This window comes from Dermacentor andersoni, chromosome 9 (assembly GCF_023375885.2).
Source record: "Dermacentor andersoni chromosome 9, qqDerAnde1_hic_scaffold, whole genome shotgun sequence".
In the NCBI taxonomy this organism is placed as follows: Eukaryota; Metazoa; Arthropoda; class Arachnida; order Ixodida; family Ixodidae; genus Dermacentor; species Dermacentor andersoni.
Window position 1 is genome coordinate 61,987,698 of NC_092822.1, and position 22,396 is coordinate 62,010,093.

Consider the following 22,396-nt stretch of genomic DNA (forward strand, 5'->3'; position numbering starts at 1 on the left):
GTGTTTGCCATATATATTCGAAATAAATTTCATGGATATTCAACAACTTTGAATAGCGAATTGTCTAATTGAATATGAATCAAATAACAAAAACTAATTGATCCATATTCAAAATTTCAACTATTTGCGCACCCATTCTTAGTGGACAATGCTGTGGAAGCTACTCAAGTAGTGCAGTCGTAGAAGTCTGGCTCCACATGCTTTGCAGTACAGGTAGTTTACAATCTGCAATGCTTTTTACAGTTTAACTGCTTCGATATTACAAGATGTAGACTTAAAGTTGCGCCTGACCCTGTATTGTACACATTCTTGCTTCCAGTGTGCCACACACTATGCTTGGCAGTTAGCACCGGCAGTGCGCTGTGGCCGCCGACTGCACAAACGTATCACTCCACTAGATGAGTGGTAAATAGGTTCAGATTTGCAACATATTCCATGTAACGTACACATGTTTTGCCACACAAAAGTATGAAACCCGACATTACATTGAAGTGGCTATGATGCATACCCATATCTTTCCCTCATATGTGACACACTGTTTTATTGTTGTGAATGTGGGCTGTGAGAGGAGCCTCTCTACCTTTAATAGCATTGCCTGCTGTATAGAGTATAATTGGTTTTTACTCTAGTTTTGATACCTTGTAGCTGACGCTATAAAGACACAGGATCAGGCCAATTCTGTTGCGTCTTTCCTGTAGCGTCCTGCTCTTACTAATGATTCTGCATCATTATGTTAAGCATACTACATGAAATGATTTGTAAGTTTGCCTCTCAAATTAGAAAAATTAATGCTAATAATGTATTAAATAACAAAGTGATGTTAAAATTCAGAATTATCAGGAGAACCATGCCAACATGTGGCATTTGGCATTCTGTGCTGCAATCGCAGGCTAACAGAGGTGCAAGAAAACCAGCTGCCATTGAAGTTTACTGCAGTTTGACAGTGTTTGCATTGTTCTTGTTGAACTGATGCATTACTAATGTCTTGTGGCCACTTGTCTTGGCTTAGACCATTCTTTGGCATAGTCCCAGGTCACAGTACAAGTCCCCGGTGATGAAGGTCTCATTTCATTGGGGCGGAGATGGAAAAACAACCATGTGTGGAAATTTTGGTGACTGGTGAAGAACCTCAAGCAGTAGTATGGATGGAGGTAACCAATGCAGCATCTTTCAATGGCCTAATACTCTCAAAGGCCAAACAGGTCATTCAACAACACCTCATAATGCAGTAAAACTGTCTTTTATGCTGAATGTGATTGTGATGTCTTGATAATCCACATTTCAGTGCATCAGTTGTGCACTGACATATGCACAGCATTGCATACGCTTGTGTTCTTCCATTCTGTTCATCAATGTTCCTGTTGGGTAAAAGTGGTCTTTTCTATTCTTTTCATATTTTTTTTCATTATTATCTTAAGACATCTTAATTAATAATTACCACATACCTCCTGCCAGTGGCTATAAATAGATTGATGCAAACACATGTAATGAGCCTTTCCTGTTTTGGCTCTCTTACGTGGCACTTTGCCATTTTACTTTGTTGTGTTTCCTTTGTTGGTTGAGCGGGCATGGAATTGCATTGTTGAACTCTGTTTAAGTAGTGCTATGAAATATTTTAGTATGATGAATACCTACATCCATTTTGAAAGTGCCAAGGTTTCATATGAAATCCTATTGTGGTCTCCTGTAGTGATGCTGAGTTAAAGTTATCACAGCACAAAATTTTGATGCCAATACCTTCTTACTGTTCACTTTCCATCTAAAAGTCTATGCCTACCATGACATATAATTAATTACCTGTTCCTTTGTTTCACAGGTGGCTTTTGTTGTGTGCTGTTGACCTTACACATGTGGTGTCAAGTTTTGAGACTGTTCTTGAAGTACGGAGTGCCATGTCTGTGTATTGACTGTGAAAACGTGTGCTGCATTGAGAGGCGCAAATCAAATTGCTAGCATTTCTAAAATAGTGGGCAGTAACGTCAGCCCATCATTTTATTAGATGGCAAGGGGGGGGGGGGGGGCATCAGGAAAGCATGTGAGCCGAAATAATGTGACAGTTCTGTTTCATTTACTTTCTTTTTCATACTTCCCCATTGGCTTCAGTGACACCCAACCTACATTGTTATGAAAATTTGTTCTGGAGTGCCAGGTAATAAAAACGGTGGTAGCTAAGGTGCCAGGAATGGTTATCATTAAAGACATTCTAGCGCTTTGACATAGGAGGCTGGAGTTGAGTAGCTTGCCACCTACCACTCACTAAAAGAAAGCTACACTAAGGGGGCAATGGTAAAGCGTTTGGCATAAGCTGAAGAGTTTGAACAACAGACATAATGTGAAGTAGCTGCAGCATTGAGTGAATTGGAAGCAGTGTGAGCTTCATCCAAAGAATCTGCAATTGTCAACAAGTACTTTATGCTGAGACTATTCTGAAAAATGGCATAAGAAATTCTGCAGAATCTTTTAATCTATAGTTTACGTTCCTGGTGCTCTCTTTAGTTAGATAGGTACTGATGCTGGTGTTCACTCCTACGTTTCTTTCGACCTGCATTGTAGTATTCTTGTTTTGTGTACTTCCACCAGCATCTTCTGTAGTAGGTATTGTTTCTTTCTCACAAACCTGCCCTTACGCTGATGGACTATTGAGCATATTTTTTGTAATAGTTACTAATTATGAAACTTACTAAAGGAGAGTCTGGTATAGATGTCTAAGATGCCCCTACGATGGCATTTCAAGAACCACAAAGCACTAAGATATCTTGTCAACACTGACTTGAAACCATTTTATGGCTTCTTCCATAACTTTTTTTTATGCCAATGCGTTACCACAAGGTTCTTGTGACATTATCTTTTGAGTGCAGCACTGGGCTGATGGAAAAAGTGCTTGGTGGCTTATGCTCTGTCAACATTTTTTTAACCTAATATTACCAGCATTACTTGCTGACTGCTGCTAGAATATCATATGTGGGTGTCTTATTTGGATAACTATAGTGCTCTGAGAGTATGTGAACAAAATAGTTGTATAGCATGCTCTTTTAAGTATAGGACTCCTTTTTCATACAACATGATTCGGGGCATTGTGCACATTAGGCTATGCTTTTGCGCAACGAAACTTGGCGAAATCCTTGGCAGGTGCTTCAGGGGGTAATGGCGCTATAGTGTATATTGGCATGTATGGGCTTGCCACATAATTTAAGTGAGCCATAATCAGCTTCATGTGTTGTGTGCAGCACCATATACTATGTACCTTTTTTTGGCATCTCTGAAACAGACATATTGATACTATATCATTGACTGGATAATGAGCACTTGGTGATATATTTCCTGTTCTCCTTGCATTTTTGGGCATTATATTCATATTAATCTGTTACCTTCACTGTTGCTCAGTTTCTGCTTCGTGTAGCAAATTGGCTTGCTTTTTTGTTCCATCTTTGTCATTGCTGCTTTTATTTCATTGATTTTCTGCATTGTGAAGCCATTTGTTATTCAACATTCATAAATTCAATTTTGACTGCACTATGCAAGTGTTTTCATTTATTAACTTTCTCAGATAGCATCTATGCACCTCTGCTGGCATGTTGTTCCTTGCCAGATATGCTACCACTGTGGATGAAGCATTGTTCATTTTCTGTTCATTGAGCCAAGAGATGGCAAGTTAGTCAGTATATGGCTAAATGGAGAAACAGGGACCTGTGCATGTGTGAAAGTGTGCCTTTACTGGCTTGTGCTGTTGGCATCAAAATTTTGTGGAAACAAGGCATTTGCTGGATTCTTGCAAAGCTTGAGCACATTGCCTCGTATTCAGAGTAGCAGTTCACAGTAATGTGTGTGACCTACACAGTGATGTATTCAGCTAGAAGCAACATGCTTTAACAGAGCACAAGTTGATAATTTTCGTGAACCTATGCTCCTGTTAACATTTGATGTTGACTCTACATCACTCATGTCATCTCTGTGCATAGACAGAATACAGAGGTCACAGAGGTGCTGTACTTATACAATTCTAGTGCGACTTCCTTTTCCCCTTAAAATTTATTTATGCATGACATTTCCATTAGAATTGCATAGAGAACTAAAACTGCAATAAGTGATGTTCAAATTCACCTCTCCCTCCCCAATCACAAATTTGAACTTCATATCTCGAAGCTTGTGCTGCTTTGCTGTAGTGCAGTTAGCAGAAGCTCTCTGAAGTGGCAGGAATTCCTCATCGTTGGACACCACCTAAACGGTGTCCAAATAGTGCCCTACAGCAACCTCGTAGTTTTATCTTTTCTTTCTTCCAGTGATAAAAAATTTTTACTTTCCTCACTTACAATGAAAATATCATAGGGAACAACTAAGGGTGTCACATTTTTCATTTACTAAAATATTGCGAGCGGGGTGGATGTTACAATTGAGGATTCGTTAGGGTTGAGAATTAGAGTATTTGTATCCAAAGTTAGATGCAAACTTGCACCTTTCACTGCATATCAAATGTCACAGTGCACCAAGCTGTGGGAAACATTCTGTACTGCTTACACCCTGCGCACTGTTCTCCCAGGGACAAGCAAAACTGGTGCCTCATCGTTGTTTACCATCGTGGACAAGGTGCGCTTGTGCAAGATGTGCAGCTATGCCACCAAGAGCTCCTACAACATGGTGGCACACCTGCGGACGCACACAGGCGAGAAACCATACCAGTGTCCACACTGCCCACGTGCCTTTGCACACCCAAGCAACCTTCGCAGCCACGTATTCACTCATCGGTACCAAGAGTTGTTCAAATGCCTCACTTGTAGCTCTATGTTTAAAACACAGAATGAACTGCTGCAACATACATGCATACACAACTAGACAGTCTTTCACAGCCGGGAGCGAAAAAAATTGAAAGGTTATTTTAAAGAGAATGCACTGTGGGGGGCTGACAACATAAAGGTTCGTCGGGACCTTTATGTGTCAGGTGTTTTTGTGTGTGCAAGGACTTCACTTTCTTTTGCAACTATGACCGTCTTGATCTCTTCACAACCTTTTCTGATACACCAGTCTGTGTCCAGAGCTCCCTGGCTTGGAACACATGCAGCTTTGGTGTGTGCCCTTCAAACTGAGCAACCTCTTATGTACAATGTGAACCATGCTCACTGAGATGGAAGCATGTTAGATGCACTGCTGACGGCACCAGGCTTGGTTATTGACAGAGTCAGTGTGCTACTTGTATGTGACATGTGTCGGGCAGTCTGGTGAATATTTTCTGCTGTAAAGATTAGCACTGCGTGACTAGCTTCAAAGAGGAAGTCTTTTGTAGCCGCTCAACCTCGATCAAAATGAAGTCTCAACTTCACAGACTTGGATGAGGTTGCGGCATATTGTGAGGTTGAGGTGAGGCTGGCATCTTAAATTTGTTTGTGGGGGGACCACAATTTTGACCTCAACTTTAAGCCTACATTTGAGGACGTGTGAAATTGAATGTCCAATGTGGCTGAATTGTGCGATCAAAATTTTCTGCAGTCACTTGGGTATGCATTTGCCCGTCCAAAATTGATGAGTTGGCAGTACTCAGTCAATGCTTTTCTTATGTGAACTATGACATTTATCAAAATATGCCCAAATTTATGTATACCTTACGTAAGCCATAAGATACCTTGTCATAGCATGCTTTGCAACCAAAACCTCTTATTGAGCAAGTGTATTCATGAATTTTTATATTTGCTTTGTCTTGGCTCTGAGCCACATGTATCAGAGGCATCAATACATGTCTGCATGGTTTTACGCATGGGAATACAAATGCATTTAAATGAAAACTCGACGTTATACTCACAAAATGAGAATAAGGTCAAAGAACCTGACCTCACCTTCAATAATGAGGTTGAGGTGATATGAAGGTGAGGTTACCGATGGCCTAAAAAAAAGGAGAAGTGAAGTCTCCTGAAAGCATCTCACCCTTATAGGATGAAATTGAAGTTGAGTGAAATCATCAAATCTGATCTGAGGCTGATGTGAGATTTAGCCCTGTGTGTTGTAGCCCTGTAAGGTCGTCTACCCTCATTTGCATAGAACACAATAAATATGGTGGTGCTGGCTCACAAGTGAACTTTTATTGGCACAAACCATAACCTTCAGTTGTGAATAATCTACTATTATTATGGTGGCCCTCATGTCAATGCTTCGAATGTATTCACCTTATAATGTGAAAAACTTGCGCTTCTTATTACTTCGGACATGTTCGCGACACGTTCAATAGATCTGCGGGTAAAATTTACCCCTTCGGTGTGATTTTCTAGTCATAGACAACTGCCTTGTTATCTGTTTTCAGCTTTGTGCTTCACGTGAAAATTGGATAGGGTGCAAACTGCAGTATAAGCTGAAACAGTGCAATTCAATCTAGGGCACAAAGAAAAACACATATCATGGGATGAGCGCTATCCTGTGGTACATGTATTTGTTTTATTGCTTTTTGCAGCACTGTTTCAGTTCTGTTATTTTAGCTTATATGGAAGACTAACCAAACAGCCCTCATGAAGATGCTATATTGCAAATTACACTTCACACTTGTGCACAGAAAATTTTGTAGAAGTACATTACGAATGCTGGCAGCATATATAGTATATTATATTTTTTATGTCAGTTTTGAAATGTACATGATACAAAATGCGTTGGTCAGTCAACACCTTATTCTTGAAGGATTTCCATCTTTCAAACCTGGCCTCAGGTATGTCTGGTGAAATACAGGTTATTTGATACGTGCTCTGACATTAGACACTTTAGCCTAAAGTGGATACTGACCAAAGCTTTCTTTTGAATGACAATGACCTTGCACTGTCCATAGGCCAGTTCTCACTTTTGCTTGTCTTACTTTTTTACCCAAACATCCAGAGGGTCTGTGCCTTACTGGACACTACTGAACTCGACTAATGCTAGAGAAGAGTGTTGGACTAGTGGTTCCGTACTCCAGCTTTCAGACACTATAACTGATGCCAGAGGGTACAGGATCAGACAGATTGTTAAGTCCAGTGTCCTTTTCTCCTTCTTCCTGCTTCTCATAATGTTCTTGCATCATTAGCACAGATCACAGCATGAAGTGTAAATAAATTAAGATTCAGTGTATGTTGTTTTCTTGCCAGTAGTTGCATGCTAGATTTTTGTCATTTTTCTCTGAGATATTCGGTCTCCGCAGGTGTATTTGTGCTGATGTGTGTTATTAAATGGAAGAATTGTTTTAGAACACACAATACTATAACAGAGGCTAGTTATTCCAGTTTTTAGTAGATCCATTCTTCAATTCTTTAATGTTTTGCTGATCGCAATAAGTGTATCTGTCAGGCATCATTAGTAAAAAAAATATGCCTACATCTTGCTTTTGGTGTTCCATGTGGTGTAGTGGGATGCAGGTAGAAGGAAAAAAGCTGCCATTGAAGTTGATTGCAGTTCAAAATTTCTTGCACTATTTTTTTTCATTGTTGTGTTTTGTTGAACTCAAGTGCTACTGATGTCTTGTAGGCAAATGGCTTGGCTTAGAAGCTATTATATTCTTTGGCTCAGTGCTAGGTCACACTACAGGCTCCTGATGACAATAGTCCAATTTCATAAGGGCTGAAATTCTTCTGCTTTGTAAAGAATCTCAAGCATTGTAATTAACATTGAGCTATCCAATGTGGCATCTTTCATTAGATAATTATGTGACATAGACATACAGGCAGATAGGTCATCCCAAGACACCTCTTATTACAGTACCAGTGTCTGTCATGCTGACTGTAATTGATTGTGATTTCTTAGCAATCTTTGCATTCTGGTGCATCTGCCATGCACTCAGGGGTGTGAGTCACGTGTACATTACATTGACATTCCTATTGAATAAAAGTTGTGTCTGTTAAAATAAGTATTTGTGGCGAGCATATTGTTTTCTTATTTTTTGAATAACTGACTTAAAATGTTTGATCACTGGCACAAAACTCGGAGAGTAATTAACATTGCCTTCTCCCAGCAGTTATAGATAGATTGGCGTAGAATCATTTGTGATTAGCACTTTCTGTGTTAGTTTTGGTGCCATGGTGGTGCCTTGATGGTGCCTTGCCCTGATGGTGCCTTGATGGTGCCTTGTTTTCTCACTTTTTATCTTCGCTTTTCTGTGTTGTTGGGTGGACCTTGACTTACGGTATAGAGCTCTTTGCTAGTGCTGGAAATAATTTTTGTTTGATTGATAGGCACCTCAGTTTTGAAAGCTGTGAGCTGTTGACATGAAGTTCTGTCATGTTATCACTAGTAAAGCCAAGTTAAATTGAATTTAAAATTTTAATGCCAATATCTCCTTGTTGTTCGGCATCAATCTGTAGGTTTACGCCTGCCAGCATGTGCGTGAATGTGCTTTCAGATGTGTGTGAGGTCATATTATTGCTGTTTGTGAACCCAATTTTTTCAGCAAGTTGTAAAAAAATGCACAAAAATGTACAGAAAAGGTACAAGAAGGTGGAAAGAACATGCTATCAAAATGAGCAATCTTTTATGCTTTACCACTACACACATTAATCAGTCTAACTATTACTCAATTATTAGGCACCTTTCAATGCAACAAAAAAAGGGGGGGGAGGGGGCACGAGAAATTGGTGTGAATGTCCTTGTGTGTTTATTGCACTACATTTCTACATGTAATGAAATATAAATTGTCTGCATTCGTTTTTTTTATTGCTCCCTCTCCCTATTAGCTCAGTCAGGGCATTTAAATGTGAAATAAATTATGTTTGTTGATGCTCTTATGCAATAAAAAATGAGTCTTTTGGAATCGTTTAATGTTTTGTAATGTCAAAAGTTGCATGGGCTTTCAGCACATTTCACTTTCACTCACTCAGCACAAACCGTTTTGTAAACACTAAATTTTGTTGAAATTGATGGCTTTTTTTTTCTACTTCTTGCATCATGTGTTACGCATTGCTAATCATAATTGCCAAGAATTGCTTGTTTCAGTTTTACACCTTTGTATGCGTTTTTTTTTAATGTATTTGACACCAAGTTAAATTTATGATGATTTGAGTGAGAGTTACAAGGGCATGCAATGCAATTTATGCTCAATGTGTACTTTGTCCTCTTTTGTGTGAGCACTAAGAAAATGTTGTCCAAGTTGGCCAGCACAATTTGAAAGTTAAGTAGCTTATGTGTATATATAATATATGTATATATTTCTGGTAGCCATGAATGTAAAGTGAACATGAACCCACCACCAAAGATGACACATTTGCCCTCATGGTGTTTACTGATATTTTCTCCGTGATGGTGATCTGTTCTGAGGTTGGTATTGGGTTCTTGTTTTTACATACAGCTCTGCAAATGGTCTCTGGCACATTTGGGTGACTGCAAGCATTGATAATAATAATTCACCCACCACTATTCCATTGGACACATCATGAAAGAGACACATACGATGAAGTGCTGAATTCCAACTGATGTTTCATGAAACATACAAATCAAAACAGAGCTATTTAATTTTGTCATATGTACAGGGTCCTGAATATTTTGCTGCGCGTGTTTGAAAAAGGTTTTGCGCTCACCGCTGCACTGTTCTTGCTCAAATTTTGCAGAACAATCACATTTTGGCGTCGACTTCGTTTAGTATAACACTTGGCACAGTTAATTGCCTGATTTTTAAGGAAAACGTGCAAATTTACCTGCGCTTATGGGGATGCGAGCTGCTGCCACAACAATCCCAAGCATAAATTTGTCTCACCACCTGCCGTCATCAGCAGAAAGCAGCATTTCAGGGATGGCTGCCTGGTGTTGCCCACTCTTGGACCACGGGGCAGCCCTCTCTGAAACGCTGCTTTCTGCATTTGACGAAAGGCGGCGAGACAAGTTTTTGCTTGCACTGTCGTGGCCTTAGTTCGTATCCCCATAAGTGCAGGCAAATTTGCACTTTTTCCTTAAAAACCAGGCAATTAATAACTGTGCCAAGTGTTATACCAAACAAGGTCGACATCAAAATGCAATTGTTCTGCGAAATTTGAGCAAGAACAGTGCAGCGGTGAGTGCAAAAACTTTTTTTAAACACGCGCAGCTAAATATTCAGGACCTTGTATGTTGTCAAGGCACTTGTGTGAAGTACAAAACTGCTTTACCAGATAAAAACATGGATGTAAGTGCAAATGCTGTATCTCTCAGAATGATTTCATCTTTCTTCAATAGTTTGTGTGCAATTGTGTCTGTTGAAGTAATGTAGTAGTTTAGTCCTTAATCCTTTTATACAGTCATGAGCAGCAGTACTGGTGACAACATCTTATGACACTGATCACAAACCAATTAGACGCTGCAGTCTATTTTAGTGTATTCCACTCTTACAAAGTAGGTTTTACATGAATTAATGAACAACTGTTTGTAATGAATATTTAAGATTCTGATAGACTGTTAAGTGTAGCACAATGTTCATAACCTGTGTATCTTTATTGACATAAAGGGGGAAGGGTTTGTGTGAATGTGTGGTTAGTGTTCATGCCAGCTTTTGACAGTGATCTCTGTGCTGTTACAGATGTGTCCATCACTTCTAGAAAACATACAAGAAGTTGTGTACTTCAGGGCATTGCCAGGAATGCAGCTCACCAGCTTCTTAGAAGGCATCAACTTGTTTGTTTCGTTACTCGACACAGCAGTCTCATTTTTTAGTGTTGTATCATTCTAATGGCGACGCAAGTGTGCTTACTGGCTTGGGTAGTTACTGGCAAGTGTGCTTACTTTGCTTGGGTAGTTTGCAACAAGTGAAATTGCAAATTGCTGCCCTGTTCTTCTAAGGAAATTACGAAAATGAAAGAAAAAAAATAAAGTGGTTTTATGGCAGTGACAAAAAAAGCCGTAGAGATGTGTGCAAATCCAAGCAACTCGTACGTCAAAGACTATAGAATAGTTCTCGCACCCTGTCTTTGGAACTAACAACCCAAAATCTACTTAAGTTTTTGCAGGCGCCCCACTATGTCTGATACAAGAACAGCAGAGGTATTTTCATAGGCATTGCTATATCTCAGCTTAATGCTTCTATACTTTCCCTTACACATCCGACACGTGCTCTTGCATGTTGCGCAGGCTCTGCTCCGTTCTAGGCTTACTCTGTTTAATTTGATTCAAATGGAAACAGTGCTAAGGATACAAACAAATAGAAGGCACATGGAAAAACGAAAAAAAAATAAGTAAATGTGCATTTAACTTTGTCCATGTCCTTAGCGCTGGTTCCGCCTGAATATGAATAACCAACTAGCCTAAGCTTTCGCATTAAACTTGACATTTTGTGCACCCTAAAGAACCACCCAAAATCTACACAAACTTTAGGAAATGCTTCACTGTATACAGTGCTGCTTCACTTTCTTCAATGTACCCAAGCTATTTCAGGAGCAATAAAGCATTATATGGAGTGATTAAATTTGAAACTGCAAGCATGAGATGATGTAGGGTGAACCTGGATTGATGGTGAAACTGGAGATTGCTGGGAGAGGCTCTCAACCTGATTTGGACCTAATAGGCTGATGAGAATGATACAAGACTTTGTCAAATCTGCAGATTTACAATGTGTCAATGTGAGATGCATACACTACTCAGAAACATCAATGAATGGGTGTATATTTATAAAATTGTGTTTGTGAGCAAGGTATGCATGTGGGAGCCAGTATATCTTTTAGATCTTCTTATGAACATTTTTTTTTTTTTTTCATAAAGGGCTCCAGGCAGTCACCAGATATTTGTTGTCATAAAGGTAGAAAACCTTGTGAAGTTCACAGGACAGCATATAGTGTGGAGGTTCCTGCATTACAAAAAGAATAGTGGACTAGTGTGTTTTAGATTCATTAAACTCGGAGAGAGCAAAAAAGATTTAGTTAAATTGCAGAGTCGGAAAGAACATTGTGTACTATAAATTTCTACAATGAAATGTGCAAGCTGTTGCTCTGGCATGAGAAGTGAACATAGAGGCGATTGCATATGTACTTGAAATGTCTATTAATGCATTGTAGTTGCTGTTACCTTTAGGAACATTCTCATACCATAACCCATAACATGTGCATTTCACATTAGTACATTGCTGGCCAAACAGTTACATGTCCACATTTCATTTGTGCCAAATTGATGATTATTTTACTTAAGAAAAAAGAACTAATAAAATAACATTATGTAAAAGGCTGCATGCAACATGCACCAAAATTAGACTACAGAAGGAATGATTAGTGTCTCATAGTTATGAAACTTTAAAGGCTCAGTGATTGGTGCAATAAGTTCAGTTTGCCTTCTAATTCACTCTGTCAACCTGGTGCATGTTGCCGTCATGTAATTCTTCAGTTGTTTCTTCAACGATGGCTTGGAAAAATAGCAAATACATTCCGTTCTGAAAGTTGAGTTGTTCATAAAGTTTGAACTGGCAGCCGGCAACATTGCAAGAGAGTGGGCTTCACCAAGCAAACCTAGATATGTAGCAATTCAGCTTGATTGCCAGGTGCAGCATTCTTGTTCCATCTATTGTGCAATATCTCGTTTGCATTGCCCTTTTTGTGCTTTCCGTGACTTCGCAGGCTCCTTTCCATCATGGTCTCAGCAGTTGTCCCGGTCGCTTGTGTCTGTGCGTGGCCGTGTGCGATCCTGCCGGCTGTGTGCCTATGTGACCACTGCCAGCTCGAGTATGACCACGCACCTGCGTACCCACACGGGCGAGCGCCCCTTTCGGTGCCACCTGTGCCCGAGCGCATTTGCCCAGAGCGCCAACCTCAAGCGGCATGTGCGTACCCACACAGGCGAGCGCCCCTTCCCCTGCGTGCACTGCGATGCATCCTTTTCGCAGAAGTCGGACCTCTTCAGTCACATGCGCCTGCACACAGGAGAGAAGCCATACAGGTAAGGGGCACACCTTTTTTTCTTTTTTTTTTTGGTAGGTGGTTCGATCAATAAATTTTTTGATGGTGGTAGGTGGGTTTACAAACTGCAGCAGTGCATTGTGGCTCTCTCAGCAAAAGTGTCTTTTTGTATTCCCTGAGGCGGTATTTCAGGAGCCACAGCTCTGGCATACTGCAGTCGCAATCACGTGCTGCCAGTTGAGCACAGTGGTCTCTCCACATGCTGGTGCATCATTTAACTCTTTTGGATGAGTGTTGCCAGAAAAATATTCTTTTTTGTCAAGTTTCGTTTTCAAGCACAGTTTCCGGCTAAATGTATTTGGCCAACACTGAATGACAAGTAGCAAACATCATTTGTTGGGTTATAGCAGACACAGAGGATGAGGAAGAACTTTAGTGCGTGACTCGCTTTATTTTGAAGGCATGGTCAGAGGAGAAAGACCAATGCAAAATCTATGGCTGCTGTGGTATCACACAGGTAATGTAGAAGAAATGCAATGTACACCTCTGTTGGATGTCGGACAAGAACTGTCTGTGTAAGTTCCACACAAAGCAATACGTGACTTGGGGCAAAGCGCACTTATATTGTTCTACCAGGGGCACGGGGGAGGTGGGGTATTCTATAATGTCCGCTAAGTAGACTGTTCATTTCAGTGCACACTGATTAAGTAGGACTTGAAGCTTGCAGGGCACGTGCCAGTAGTCAGTGCCAGCTCTCAATCTTCATTCATTTACCCTGAGCTGAAATGGACAGTCCGCTTAGTGGACGTTTACAGAATGCTCCCTCTGGTATTACCCACAGGCAACCAACCTATTTCTGAAAATGAGTCTTCAAAATATTTGTTATTTTCATTGAGAACCTTATTATCAGAGTGTTTTGCACATTTCACTGAAAAATAAACACTACCTTGAAGTATTTTCATGTTTCATTCTTAAAGAATTGAGCAGATTTCATTCTGTGGCAAAAAGTTTGAGTACCGCAGTTTTGATAGGGCTTTAGTGAAACCAAAGCACTGGTCGACGCTTGCGCACCAAGGCAACAATACATGCAAGTGAGCATTGGGATCAGTGGTGTCCTGTGTGCACAATGTTTAAGCTGCTAAGGGCCATCTTCTGACTTGAGACGTAAAATTCTCTGTGTTTTATTAAAGAGCTTTCTCTCTCTCTCTCACTTAAGATGGTGTAAGGGTGTTGTCTCTGGTCAAAATCAGCTGCAAAGATACTTGGAAATGCAGAGTGGTGAACACGACCTGAGGTTTGTCAGTGTACTGGTGTCATGAGGTGCATATGGATTGAGGACGAGTCAAGTTTCTCAAAGGTTCTCAACACGAGAATCAGTGAGGTTTCCATAAGGCAACATGCCACAGCTGTTTAGGCTGCACTGTGCATCCCCACAGTGATGCGAGAGTCACGCAGCACTGTGTCAGCCTGTATCATAGTTTTGCAAATCATATTTTTTTTACATCATTTACATCATCAAGAAATTCATTAAAATCATGTAAACCCATTTCATGCAAGTACAAGCAGTATTCAGCTGAAATTAGGCATTGGCTAGCGCTAGCTGTTAGCTGTGTAATATATACCAGATTTACCCTAATATCACTCACACTTCACTTTCATGATCAGAACAAAAAGAAAAGAAATAAAGAAAATGTAAAAGAAAGACTTTAACAGGTCCTCGGCAATCTGAAGTAAAGTAAGACCTTGTTATAATAAAGTGAGTGGCATGGGAAAATACTTCGTTATAAACTGTAATTTGATAAAAGAGGATGTGCCATAGAAGGTGTGACAGTAGTGTTGTAGCTGTTTGGCACCACTGCTGCCAGTTAAACAAAACGGTGCCCAAGCAATTCCACCTCAGTGACCATCATCTTTGGTTCTTTATTTTGCCAAGAAAAAGGAGGTCAGGCTTAGTCTGATGCAAGTTTCTGCAGAGCACAAGCGACACACCACTTCCAACTTATTCAAGCATTGTGCAGGTTCACAGTCACCGCCGCTGCGTTTAATTCTGTTGCGAAGCAGACATAGGCACTCGCACGTCTGAACCATTGTCGATCTACCGAGGTTCTCGATGTGTTGCTGTTTATTCATCAGCATGACCCAACACTGCATCTAGAATATCGGTGTCCACGGGAACAGCTGTGTCAGCGATCGCAAATGAGCCAAAGTCATTTTTGGGGCCCTCCCAAACAGCTTGCACACATTGCACGGCAGACACTCGCCAAAGCTGCTGAAACTGAACAGGCGTAAAGTCTAAGGTTTCAATATTGTTACGCGAAGGACAAGTCAGTAAAACGAGCAACTATTTACAGGTTATATGTACAACAGCGGTTGCAGTGCTGACCGGTTAGATTCACAGCGTGAGCCCAATTTGTTCCTCCTCTTTTCTCGAGTGATGGTGCCCATGCGCCTCGTTCAAACAAGCAAATACCACACGCCTGTAGCAATATCGTACATCATAAACCCGCACCGTAAAATTACCCACACTTGTGCAATGACTACCATGGCACAGGCCCACAGAGCAACAATGAAAGTGACATACTTGCCAAAACTGCCAAAACTGCCAAAACTGAACAGGCCTAAAGGTAAAGTCTCAAGGTTGTGCACCACGCACCCGCACTGGCACAATAACCAGCGCAGCGCTACTGTGACAGCAGGGCAGGAGCCTAATGCAGTGCTCCCATCTTGCTTCTCCATGACCTACGTGGTTTGGGGTGCGCACAATCTGGCAATCTCAGAGGCTACGACTTACGTAGGTGGCTAGGAAGCCTACATACAGTTCTCAAGTTGTGCGAGTATTTTATGTTATCTAGATGAACAAGAAACATGTTTCTTTAGTTATCCGAGTGTGTGCAGGCACCTCATGCCTTTAGACAAAGCCTTGAGCCAAAGCTCTAGCGCCATCCGAACACCAGTTCTTTTTTCCTCCGTGTCACGTTTGAAGGAAAGGCGCAAGGAAGGCTCCGACTGGCTGGCACCCACCGCTCAATCTCTCTGCGTCTTTGGCTAGGCAGAAGAAAAATGCAAGACCAGGCTGCCGCTCAGGCACCTCGAAATTTTAACTTTTGCCAGTTCTCTCTTCGTAGTAAGCAAAACCCACTGCTCACCAGGTTCAGGTATTCCAGTCTAAAATGCATGCGTTTGGGCATGGGATAATTTGAATAAGATTGCTTTGTTTTAATGATAGGGTTTACTGTTTATATTTGCAGAAGCAGCTGCCGTGTTGTTGCCTTCATAGATGTATTTTTACCTCACTTTGACTTAATTGCATTTACTTCCCTTCTGCATTGGAAGAGTTTGCTAAATGGGATGGACTAAAAGCACATGGCTGATTCAGAATGGATGCAGGTAACACTCATGTAAGCAGCATGTACAAAAACGAGGGCAGTATCATGGTACTACCCTTGTTCAGGTGATACCCTTTGTGCAATACATGAAACAAGGGGGTATTATGATAGGAATTGGCATGGCAACTAGATGATTACATCGGTAATGGCCAATCATAGAAAGCATTTAAGTTTTGTGAGCTTGGGCTGACATCTGCATACCATACATTGATTGCATAAATCAGTATTGATAACCTAACATTTGAACACGCATAATGAATGTTCGTGCGTGTTTTTAGAAGTGAATGGTTATCACAAGGTAGCCTCTGACCTGAGAATACTTTCATTACATCCAATATTCACTATCAGCATATATTCTTTACATGCTCTTATCAGCGAGAAACATTTTAAATATATTTGTTATATCAGTATTCATTATATGGAGGTTCAGGTCAATTAAAGAAATTTAGTTTTCACAAAAGCAAAAAGAAAATGTCACGTCATCTTTGAGAAGGAAAGTTGTTAGTGCTTTGTGTAGACGTCAGTGCTTGACGTCAACGTTTTGGTATTAGTCCAATGCTGTCGACTTAACTCTTCATGCAGGTGTAGCCGGTGCTTTCGACTGTTCCGAACCCAATCCCAACGTGCCAGCCACTTCAAAGAGTGCAAGGGTGTGCCCACCAGGGCTCCACAACTGCATGCACAGCTTCAGCGAAGTCGACAGCCAGGGCCACAGCCAAAGCCACAGCTGCAACAGCTAGCAGGGCAAGCCCTTCCTGATGACCTGCTACCGCAGGCGTGCTCACCACAATCTGCGGACCAGGACTCTCCACAGTTAGAGCCAGAGTCGCCACCACAGTCCCTCCTTTCGCTGTTGCCAACATTGTAGCAGCTGCATTGTCCATTATGGAGTGCTTATATCAGCAGGCCTAGGCAGGGCGCATTACCCCTGCATTGTTTTCGGTGATGTAGTATACACAGACAATTAGCATTTCTGTTGCTTTTTTCACTTTTTTCCTTTTTCACGCTACCATTCCGGTGAGTTGGCCTGTGCAAAGCATTAGCTCCGAGTGCCCAAATGGAACAGAGCTGAGACACAGAAAGAAAGTTATTCGAATTGTGCTTATATATTGTTTTATGCCAAATAGCTGACAAATGGCATTCTTTAACTTTACGGTGTTTATGGTGCTGCCTTAGCATATGGTGCAGGCTGTCATGTCAAGAGTGACAAGATGCTGTTTGCAAGACGTTTCTTCTTAGGATGTGTTAGTCTGCTTTGAGGAAATAGGCGCGAAAGACACTGTAGGAAGAAAATGTGGAAAGTGAACTAGTTTAATGCTTTGTTAAGTCACTACATATTTGCCGTGGAAATCGCTTGGAATTCAGCACCCTCATTGTACTATTTAGATGTTTAAGGGGAGATGCTACTTGGAGAAGAAAAATCTTTATTAAAGAATGGTCCGCCAGTTTTTGTTGTGGTGGCATCAGGTGACGGCTCGAAGTCCTTGGACTAGGGCGGCATCTTCGGCTTGCCGGACGGCCCAGAGCTGGTCTTCCAACTCCGAACTTTTGAGAACCGCCTCCCAGCGACGGCGACGCCGCTGAAGAAGGTACCCGGCGGCCCCCGCAGCTGGGGCGGCGTCAGGAAGAAGCGAGCTGGAGGTACTGTACTCTGGTAACGGTCGCGGTTATGGACGCGTCGCGAACGGAGGTGATGTTTCAGTACCGTTGTTGCCGGCACATTCCTAGAGCATGTGTTGCAGCATTGTTCTCTGTCCGCAAGCCTTACATGCATCAGTTGGGTATAAACCCGGGTAGCTGTGATGTGAGACAGCAGGGCCAGGGTAGGTGTGTGTTTGGAGCAAGTGTAAGGTCACGGCCTCGTTCCTGTTTAATTTATCATGCAGTGGCGGGAATGTACATCTTTCGAGTCTGTAGTATTGGATTAGGTCTCTGAACGTGGTCAGGTGATCGCCCCACGCCCATTGTGATCCTTGTTGCTGCATTTTTGTCGTAGTGTCCCGATCTGGTAGATTCGATGCCCCGCTCTCGGGGGTGGAGGCGGTGGCTACATAATCTGCAGCAGTGCGATGTGCAAGACCTCGAGCCGCGGCATGGGCCGCCTCATTGCCTGCGAGCGGTACATCGGCATGTGCCGGGGTCCAGAGGAGGAAGACCGTAGAATTTTGGGGTTACGAGGGTGATGTCGAGTCGCCATCATCATAAACTTGGAGTATGCGGGCTGCTTGCCGCGAAACGCAGCCACGCGCGAAGCCGCGGATCACTGTCTGCGAGTCGCTCATCACGATCACAGTGTTCGACACCGCGGCGATTACTAGGGCTCTCATGGCTTAAGGCAAAATCCTTAAGTGGCTCATAGCCTCGATGGTCTGGAAAACGCGGCATGCAGTACAAAATTCATGTGAGCTTGTCTCGTGCAGACGCGTGCTTGTGCTACTGCTCTCACGTTCATCGTCGTCTTCTTCTGCAGCTGACTGTGATGCCACTTACTATGCCAAAGAAAGGCAAAGTTCATTAAGATAGAGTTAATTCACGCACTTGAACCCACGGCCTTTGGCGTCAATTGGGGTGAAGTTAATTAAGGCATCATCAGTTAAGGCACTCGAACCCACAACCTTTGGTGGGAAAAAACAAGTGTGTAATAAGAAGTAACAATGCATCTAAATTAGAATGACATGCAATTTAATGAATGTCACTAGAGCGCGCAGGCTTTCACCTTCATCCTCTTTGGTGTATGCTAATGTGACTGTCAAATTGTATTTGTAGAAGAGATTAGAAAATACTATCATTCATACAGCTTTTGTATGTAGATTTCAAATTTTTTATTAGTTTTTGTTTAGCTGCTATATTTCTTTAGTTATGTCCTACACAACTGCAAAATATTAATCTTTGGAGGCACTTTCTTGTGCATAAAATTTTCAGAAATGTATTACGCTGTAGCTTACTTAGCTCATTGTAAACCGCAAACAGCATGTACAATTACTGAAACTATGCAAAAAAATAAATTTAGGATACCTAAAAAATTTTTTTCACAATCCCATGAAATATAACCTTGTACTTTTGTAACTACTGTGGAGAGATATTGAAATTTCAAGTAGATATCAGCATTCTACATATGTTAAGGAGAATTTATGTCAAATTTCTTTAGTATGGGACAATTATAAGTGCACAAGGTTATTCTGATGGGTTTGTGAAAACAATGAGTTGAAGTGTACTAATGTTCTTTTGCATGGTTACACTTTGCATAGATATAGGCACTTTGCAGTCTACAAAGAGCTAAATAAGCTACGTACAGCATGATGCTTCTTGTGATAAAGTATTATGCAAGTAAGTGGCTCCAAAGATCACTATATTTTGCACTTGTGTAGTACATAACTAAAGAAATACAGCAGCTACAGAAAAGCTAATGACATTTGAAATCTACATAAAGATATCTATGAATGGCAGTATTTTCAGATCTCTATTACAAATAATAATAATAATAATAATATGTACATATATTTTTTTTCCCGAGTAGCATCTCCGCTTAAGTTATCTCATGTTGAAATCTACCTCTAGTTTTTGTAGTTGTGTGATGGTCTTTGTTGTGTTAGTGTGTTAACATGTCGAGATGGTAGATGATGTAGAGAAAAATGACACCTTTTATACAAGTCTTCCATGTATGTGTGCTTTGGGGAAAAGGAGAGAATTGCTGCTGCTTACGATTATTGAAGATAGCGTCCACAGGTCACTTGTTGCACTGTATTTGTAACTTCACTACAGCACATTCTGACATTCATTTGGCCTTGCTGTATTACTGTATGTATAAGAGCTGTATTTATATGGGAGAAGTCAGCAAGCTTATGCTTCAAGCAGGTGCCTTATGCACTCTGGCATGGTCACAACCATTTGCATTACAAGACATCTACTTTCACAACTGATACACAACTCTCTGCTGAATGAAACAATGCCTTATAGTAGCAGCTGCACTACAGGAGTCCTGCAATAAGGCCCTGTGAGAGACTTGTCATTTAGGTACTGGTTGTAAAACACCTCGTAGCATCACTTTGGCTGGGTAATGACTGAGCAGGTGATGAGATGAATGAAAGGTGCGCAATCTGAGAGGATGTAGTTTACCTTGTTGCTTGTTGATATTGGTGGGGTCACTTGGGATTAATGCGTAAAATTCATTGTAAATTCAAATTATGGGTTGTGTTGTTGTTACAAATTTCACATTACAGTCGACCCCACTTATAACAATATTCAAGTGCCACGAAAATTCTTTTGTTATAACCGATAATTGTTATACCCGGGTTGCATGAAAAAATCAAAATAGGGTGATAGCAGAGCTGATGTGGGAAAACTATAATGGTGGGAGGCCAGTGCCCATCCCGACCACCTTTCTCCATCCAGCTGCTGATTGTGTTCACTCGTTTAATTGCTTCCTGGGTGCTCCGATCGTGTGTAACAAGCTGTGGCTGTCAGCATTAAAGAATGGCACTGCTATAACAACTGCAAAGAGGGGTCAAGGGTGGCAAGCGATATGCGAGCACCACCAAGGCATCGCTTTGGTGTGCCGAAAAGGTGCCTTCTAAAAATCCGAGAAGGTTGCCGCGGCAGCCTGTCAGCTTGAGAAATCCAGAAGAAATGCTGAGGCGAGATCCACAGGCGAGTTTCCACAAGCATCTCGCCACGTACTTCTCACTGGCTTGCACAAGAAAACTCGATGTCGGTTAGCCTTGCATGCTTTACGCGAAGCTCGCCAACATCTTTCTTCAAGGCATCCAGGTGCTCCACGTAGTGCAGCGGAAGGTTCCTCACGAAAACGAAGCCCCGGGGTGACTGAATCATCTGCAGGGCCTCCTGTGAGGACAATGTTGAGGCAGCCTGCCCTACTGCATCATAGCTACTGTGGTGTACCGTCGCTATTCTGTGCAAGCACATTCGCAATGATGGCCTCGTCGGTTAGAAGCACTTAGTTTCCAAATTGATAGCTGCGTACTTTCTTTTCACTGGCAACGTCATGCATTGCCAGTGATGAGCAGGTGGATCAGCTATCTTCTGTTTCGGTGGCGAGTCAAACGAGGCTGAGAAACCACGTGGCCAGGAATGATTTCGACGCAGCCAACAAAGACGAACGCAAGCGATTAAGCTGTTTGCAGGACTGCACTGAATGAGGAGCTAGTGAGCAACATGCGAGCAATTTGGGAGCAGCGCATTTGGTGCGGTCCATTCGTGTTTCGGAGGGTGGCATGGCATAGAACTATGGGCACAGCCCATTCGTGTTCGGAGCAGGCAGTAAAAGGGGGACAGGAGAGAGGCGCATGGAGAAGGCTGGAAAATGAGAGCGCGGCGGCTGTTGAAGCAGTGGGCCATCTTGCAGCCGGTCGAGTTTCTTGTTTTCTTTTTTTCTTTTCAAGGATTTCGCATTTCACTACCTTTCGGCTTGGACACCCAGCAGCCAGACTTCATTGTTATAACCGATAATGGGACATTGTACTAAGTGGATTATTTCACCATGGAACACATACAGAAGTTGACGGGGCAGCAGCTTTTTCAAGTGGGTTCAAGTGTACACGCAGAACTGGCACAGCATGCTGCAAGAAATTAGGAACACTGAGCCCCCATTTAATCTTGGCCTTTTAATGTCCCCATTCTCTATAACTGTGGTTGACACTTTGTCAAAATTATTATTGCTTGCGGCATTCATCTATGGACATGCATTCCACCTGTCATGCACTTGCATAAACGGCTGTGTGACGTTCCATTTAAGACATGCCCTGTCTTCAATACTACCCGAGGTCGAGAGAAAAACAGACACAACAAAATTCACTGCTAAGTAGCTGTAGTAATGTGGACATACTGCATGGCATAAATGCCTTGAATACACTTTCGTCAATATGCAGAAATTTTGTGTTCTGTTCTTAAATTTTGTCATTTTGATTGTGCATTATTTTGTAGCCATGTCAGATGTACACTTCTGTCTTTCAGTGTGTGAAAGCTTGTAATGTCAAAATGTTTAACATCTGAACAAGCCTATGCTCATGTCTGGGCATATTGACCATGCTGAACTGTGCCAGCCGGAACACTGGGTGAAGTGTTGTATATATCCATGTTGCCAGCAAAGTGTGCCAACGTCGAGTGGTGAAACCGAATGTGTCTGGTCACATGTACGTGAAATTGCCATGAACAAACTAAGATTGCTTTGTTTGCCATGTTGCCACTGTGTAAACACATTAGCAGGCCTTT

The 22,396-nt window shown here is 41.8% G+C and overlaps 1 protein-coding gene and 1 long non-coding RNA gene across 2 annotated transcripts; both read left to right on the forward strand.

Moving 5' to 3' along the window:
• Positions 1-567: 567 nt before the first annotated feature.
• On the forward strand, positions 568-8,749 carry LOC140213094 (uncharacterized). The gene is made up of 2 exons (XR_011890007.1): positions 568-1,151; positions 4,538-8,749. It is a non-coding gene; the product is annotated as an uncharacterized lncRNA (long non-coding RNA).
• A 1,236-nt stretch (positions 8,750-9,985) lies between these two features.
• On the forward strand, positions 9,986-17,613 carry LOC126528564 (uncharacterized). The gene is made up of 2 exons (XM_055069388.2): positions 9,986-12,822; positions 16,751-17,613. The coding sequence occupies exons 1-2, from the start codon at positions 12,611-12,613 to the stop codon at positions 17,034-17,036; spliced, it is 498 nt and encodes a 165-aa protein (XP_054925363.2). The 5' UTR covers positions 9,986-12,610; the 3' UTR covers positions 17,037-17,613.
• Positions 17,614-22,396: the final 4,783 nt, after the last annotated feature.